This window comes from Mustelus asterias, chromosome 8, assembly GCF_964213995.1.
Source record: "Mustelus asterias chromosome 8, sMusAst1.hap1.1, whole genome shotgun sequence".
NCBI classification, from domain to species: Eukaryota; Metazoa; Chordata; class Chondrichthyes; order Carcharhiniformes; family Triakidae; genus Mustelus; species Mustelus asterias.
Genome location: NC_135808.1, coordinates 65,938,688 through 65,945,543, shown reverse-complemented (window position 1 = coordinate 65,945,543; position 6,856 = coordinate 65,938,688). Strand labels below are relative to the sequence as shown.

At 44.4% G+C, this 6,856-nt stretch overlaps 1 protein-coding gene across 1 annotated transcript in view; it reads left to right on the top strand.

Moving 5' to 3' along the window:
• Positions 1–565: 565 nt before the first annotated feature.
• The window catches only part of plpp6 (phospholipid phosphatase 6), a 33,118-nt gene continuing 26,827 nt past the window's right edge, over positions 566–6,856 (top strand). Inside the window, exon 1 of the mRNA XM_078218102.1 lies at positions 566–1,115. Coding sequence (XP_078074228.1) covers positions 638–1,115 — 478 coding nt within the window. The 5' untranslated portion in view covers positions 566–637. The remainder of the gene's footprint in view (positions 1,116–6,856) is intronic.

Here is a 6,856-nt window from a genome sequence, read left to right as displayed (position 1 = left end):
GGGTTGACAGTGAATGCTGTATATTTGCAGTTTATTCAGTGACTGGATGCAGTGGGTTGACAGTGAATGCTGTATATTTGCAGTTTATTCAGTGACAGTGGATGCAGTGGGTTGACAGTGGATGCAGTGGGTTGACAGTGAATGCTGTATATTTGCAGTTTATTCAGTGACAGTGGATGCAGTGGGTTGACAGTGAATGCAGTGGGTTGACAGTGAATGCAGTATATTTGCAGTTTATTCAGTGACAGTGGATGCAGTGGGTTGACAGTGGATGCAGTGGGTTGACAGTGAATGCAGTGGGTTGACAGTGAATGCAGTATATTTGCAGTTTATTCAGTGACAGTGGATGCAGTGGGTTGACAGTGAATGCAGTGGGTTGACAGTGAATGCAGTGGGTTGACAGTGAATGCAGTATATTTGCAGTTTATTCAGTGACAGTGGATGCAGTGGGTTGACAGTGAATGCTGTATATTTGCAATGCTAATAAAGGCAGGTGTTGCTGTAATCTGCATACTCGGTGTGATTGGTTGGGAGGTGTGTGATTGACAGCGGCCTGGCCCCGCCCCGCTGGAAGATGGCGCTGGGGGGACGGTTGTTGTGAAGGAGGCTCCGCTCCTCCTTCCCTGAGAGCAGCAAGATGCCGGCTCACTCCCCCAAGTCCCGGAACCGGGAGCGGGAGCTGAAGAGCGGCAGCGGGGGGAGGCTGGACTTCCTGGTGCTGAACCGACCGCCCGCCCTGCTGCAGAGAGCGGCCTCCGAGCCCCCCTCACCCCGGCACCGGGCCGTGCAGCAACTGGAGGGCGCGGGCTCGGGTCTGGGCCTCCGCCGGGACTCCGGTTCCTCCTCCGGCTGCCCGCCGCCCGACGAGGACTGCATGAAGCTGAACCCATCTCTGCTGGGCATTGCCCTGCGCTCGCTGCTGGCCATCGACCTGTGGCTCTCCAAGCGCCTGGGGGTCTGCGCCACCGAGGACTCGGCCTGGGGCAGCGCCCGGCCCATCATGAAGCTGATCGAGGTGTCGGGCCACGGCATCCCCTGGATAGGGGGCACCTTGTACTGTCTGTACAAGAGCGACAGCATCGCCGGCCAGGAAGTGCTGCTCAACCTACTGCTGGGTGAGTCCAGGACACAAAGTGGAGCTTTAAATCTCCATCGCCTGACCTTCCCAGGGTCCAGTCAACCAGAGGACACACATTTCACATCACTGCCAAAAGAACAAGAGGGGGAGGGCGATGACATTTATTTATTAGTGTCACAAGTAGGCTTACATTAACACTGCAATGAAGTTTTTGTGAAAATCCCCTGGTCTCCATACTCCGGTGCCTTTTCGGGTACACTTTAGGGAGAATTTAGCATAACCAATGTACCTAACCAGCATGTCTTTCAGACTGTGAGAGGAAACCCACGCAGACACAGGGATAATGTGCAGACTCTGTGCACACAGTGACCCAAACCGGGAATTGGACCCGGGTCCTTGGCGCTGTGAGGCAGCAGTGCTAGCCACTGTGCCACCATTACTGATCTTTTTATTTTTACGCAGCCTATTTAATGATGTGGTTGCATTGCCTGGAAGGGTGCTGGAAGCACACTCAGTAGTAGTAATTTTCAAAAGGATAACCACTTAAAGAAAAACCTGGTTGGAGCACTGAGACTATATCCTTTTCAAAGGCTGCGTGGTCTGCTTCAGTGATTTGTGTTTCTATAAACTACTTCATATTATCATAGAATGGTTACAGCACCAAGAGGGTGATTTGTCCCATCACGTCAGCTAACCTTCTGCAAGAGCAGCTTGCCCTGTGTTGTTACCCACCTTCCCCCCCCCCCCCCCCCAGCACCTACAGTTTTTTCCCCTTTCAGTTAATGACCCAGTTCTCTTCTGAAAGCCAAAATTGAAACTGCATCCACCGAACTGTCAGACAGTGCACTACCATTGGTTGAGTATGAAATAAATGTTCTTGTTACTGTTGCTTCTTTTGCCAGTCACCTTAAATCGGCGTCCTCTAGTGCTAAATCCTTCCACAAATGGCAACAGTTTTTCCCCCTCTATGCTGACCAAACCCTTCATGATTTTGAACACCTCTTATCAAATCCTCTCTTAATCTTCTCCAAGGAGAACAGACTCTGCTTTTCCAACCTATCCATGTAACTGAAATTCCTCATCCCTGGAACCATTCTTGTGAATCTTTTCTGCACCCTCTGATGTGCCCACATCCTTTCTAAGATCTGGATGCAACAGGCCAGACCAGTGTTTTATACAGGTTTATCATGACTTTCTTGCTTTTGTTCTCTACACACCAATTTACGAAACCCAGAATCTCATGAAGAAACATAGAAAATAGGAACAGGATAGGTCATTTGGTCTTTGGAGCCTGCTTCACCATTCAATATGACCATCGTTGATCCTATATCTTATTGCCATACTCTTCATTCTGCCCATACTCCTTGATGCCTTGAGTCTAGAAATCTATTCCCTCCTTTAATATATTCAGTGACTTGGCCTCCACAGCCTTCTGTGGTAGGGAATTCCACAGATTCACCTTCTAAATGAAGACGTTTCTCCTCATCTGAGTCCTAAATGGCCTCTTCATCTCAGTCTCCATATCATGAGACTGACACCTCCTGTTATAGATACCACCCCCCCCCCCCCACACACACACACACACACGCTAGGAAACAGCATTCCTGCATCCAGACTGTCTAGTCATGTCAGAATTTTATACATTTGAATGGGATCTCATTCTTCTAAATTTCAATAAATATAGGCCTAGTTGACCCAATCTCTCCTCTCTCAAAATTCCTGATGACCCAGGAATCAATGTGGTGAACCTTTGCTGTACTCCCTCCATGGCAACGATATATTTTCTTGGGTAAGAAGACCAAACAGCACAATACTTCAGGTGTGGCCTCACTAAGGCCCTGTACAACTTCAGTAAGAAGTCTCACAACACCAGGTTAAAGTCCATCTGACGAAGGAGCAGTGCTCCGAAAGCTTATGGTATTTGCTACCAAATAAACCTGTTGGACTTTAACCTGGTGTTGTGAGACTTCTTACTGTGTTCACCCCAGTCCAACGCCGGCATCTCCACATCACAACTTCAGTAAGACATACTTGTTGCTGTACTCAAGTCCTCTTGCAATGAAGACCAACATACCATTTGCCACCTTGACTGCCTGCTGTATCTTGATGCTTGGTTTCAGTGACTGGTGTACTAAGACACGGAGGTCCCTTTGTCCATCAATATTTCTTAATCTATCGTCGTCTAAATAATACTTTGCCATTCTGTTTTTCCTTCCAAAGCACATTTATCCAGTCCGTTTGGTGCTGTAACCAATATTAAGTAGGATATAGAAACACGTAGCACTGAAGCAGACCATTCAGCCTTTGAAAAGGATATCCAATTAGCCTCAGTTCCCCACACTGCATTTGCTATGTATTTGTCCACTCAATCAACTTGTCTAAATCACATTGAAGCCTCTTAACATCCTCCTCACCACTCATATTCCCACCAAGTTTCGTACTGTCAGCAAACTTGAAAGTATTACATTTGGTTCTCTCATCAAACTCATTGATGTATATTGTGAATAGCTGAAAGGCCTAAGCACTGACCCCTGCGGGACCCCACTCATCACTGCCAGCCACTTTGAAAAAGACCTAATTATTCCTACTCTGTTACCTATCTACCAACCAATTCTCAATCCATGCCAATATATTACCCCCAAATCCCATTAACCTTAATTTTGCACACTAACCTCTAATGTGGGACCTTATCAAAAACTTTCTAAAAATCCAAATGCACCACATTCACTGGTTCACCCTTATCTATTCTGCTGGTTACATCCTCAAAAACAATCCAGTAGGTTTGACCAGTGGGCTCTGTGGGGGCGTGGGTGCATCATCACCCCTAGGAATGACATTTTAATTTAATTAGATAATTTTCCTTTTGGTGATTTATTTTAGTTACAGTGCCCCACCAGGGCCGTCGCCTCTTTCATTTTTGTTTAATTTATTGTATTTTAAAAAGAGTATACCCCAGGTCCCTATGCTCCTCCAAACCTTTTAGAATTGTTAAAGTTAAAAACTTACCTCATAGACTCAGCACCTCCCTTTAATTTCTCTCCACCTAACCAGTTGAATTTCAACCTCTTCATTGACAAACTTTAAGCTCAATTAATTCATGCCTTGTTTCATTGATACCTTCCCCCTGAAATGTCACATAATAGATTCATGCTCCTTACAGTGACATAACGGTAGCATAATGGTTAATATTGCTGCCTCACAGCGCCAAGGATCTGGGTTTGATTCCTGGCTTGGTCAGTGTGTGGAGTTTGCACATTCTCCTTGTGTCTGCATAGGTTTCCTCTGGGTGCTCCGGTTTCCTCCTAGAGTCTGAAAGACGTACTGGTTAGGTGCATTGGCCATGCTAAATTCTCCCTCAGTGTACCTGAACAGGCGCCAGAGTGTGGCGACTAGGGGATTTTCACAGTAATTTCATTGCAGTGTTGATGTAAGCCCACTTGTGACACTAATAAACTTTAAACTTTAAAACCTTAAACTTAATTTTTTATTTCATGTGATTAGTATGTATTTTGAAGACATTCTTCAAGTTCCATGGTTGCGTAGCTGATACATTTGGAACCCAATGCTAATGCTCCCTGCTTTGTAGAATTTAACTGGATGCTAGTTATTTTCAGCAAGTGTAGTAATTTTAGCCAGCACAAACTTTAACATTTTAAGAATGGAATAACTTTTACTTTTGTTTCCAATAAAGTGAATTTGGGATTTGAGTGTGATAACCTTACATTAATATTGCTATTCTTCTCATCTCACAATAAATCTAATGATGTAAATGCTGATTTATTGTCCAATTCCATTGAATGTCGTGGAGCTTTTGGATTTCAAAACGAGCTTCTTTTGACTTGCTTAAGCCTCCTTGCTGTCTCTTACTCAACTCTACTACAGGTGGAAAGGTAGTTCTGCCCCCTTTCAAAAAGACTCCTTTGCAGGGCATCTGTTAACAGTCCCCAGCCTGTGGAAAGGAAATGTTCTGGCAGCTGATCCTGCATTATCCTTTATCTTACTGTCCCCAAGATGACTTCAAGATGACAAGTGAGGAAAAAAATGAAATGAACAGTGACATGCTGCTTGTGTAGTCATTGAAAATTCAAGGAATAAATTCATTTGGGTTCATTACAGTCTAGAAACAAAAGAAAAAAATAGTGGTGGAACCAGCTGTGCATCTTTTCTGGAAACTGAATATTAGTGTAGCATTGGGATAAGTTTTAGTGAATGTCACAAAGTTTTGTTTAATAGTTTGGTTGCATTCATAAATCTATTTTGAGCCATTATTAGATTCAGTGCTGACTTTGAACCACTAAACTTGCGGGTAACTCTCACATGCCTTAAGGCATGTATTTCTACCTATTATTATGCAGGTACAGTGGCAGAGTGACTCTGTTATTGGAATAGTAATCTAGAGGCCTAGAAGAATTATCTCGATTGCAGCTGGTGAACTTAAATTCATTTATTGAAAAGCTTGTCTCGGTAATGATGACTGTGAAACATATAAATTGTTAGAAATCTGTCTGGTTCACTAATGCCCTTTAGGGAAGGAAATCTGTCGTCTTTTTGTGACTCAAAATCCAATTCAATTAGATTCACCTAGGCACTGGACATGACAAAGGCAAACAACCCAGTCAATCCTGCAAAGTCCTCTCTCTAAGTTAGCCCCAGAACTAGCTGTGCCCCCAATCAAGCTGTTTCAGTACAATTACACCTATCCATCAAAATGGGGAAAATTGCACAAAGATGTGCTGTCCACAAAAAGCAGGCCAAATTTAATGTGGCTAATTATTGGCCTATTAACCTAACCTCAATAATCAGCAAATGATGGATGCCATCAAGTAGCATTTACTTAACAGCAATCCACTCACTAATGCTATGGTTTGTGTCAGGAGTGCTCAGCTGTAGGCCTTGTTATAATTTTGGGCTCAAATGTGTCCAAAATAATTCCAGAGGTGAGGGTAGAGGGACAGCCTTTGTATTCAAAGAAGCATTTAACCGAAGGTGGCACCAAGTTGCCTAAGTAAAATTGAAATCACTGATTGGAATCATGTCATGCTGGAGACCAATCATCTCAGCCTGGGGCATCACTGCAGGAGCTTCTTAGGGCAATGTCTTTAGCCCAACCATCATCAGCTGCTTCATCAGTGACCTACCCTCTGCCATTAGGTCAGAAGTATGATTGCTTGCTGATTTCACAGATCATTTACAATTCCTCAGATAAGGAAACAGTCCGTGCCCACATGCAGCAAGATCGAGAACGTTTCAGAACCAGGCTGAGAGGTGGCAGGTAACATTTGTGCCACACAAGTAATGTCTATCTCTAAAAAGTGAGTCAAACCACCGCCCTCTGACATTCAATGTTATTCACAGTAAGGAGTCTAACAACACCAGGTTAAAGTCCAACAGGTTTATTTGGTAGCAAACGCCACTAGCTTTCGGAGCACTGCTCCTTCGTCAGGTGAGTGGGAGATCTGCTAACAAACAGCAAACAGGGCATATAAAGACACAAACTCAATTTACAGAATAATGATTGAAATGCGAGTCTTTACAGCTAATCAAGTCTTAGAGGTACATACAATGTGAGTGGAGAGAGCATTAAGCACAGGTTAAAGAGATGTGTATTGTCTCCAGACAATTCGGCCTCTGATATTTGGGTAAGTGTTCTCCAAGGCGGCCTTCACGACACAACAGCGCAGAGTCGCTGAGCAGAGACTGATAGCCAGGTTCCGCACACATGAGGACAGCCTCAACCGGGATCTTGGGTTCATGTCACACTGTCTGTAACCCCCACAA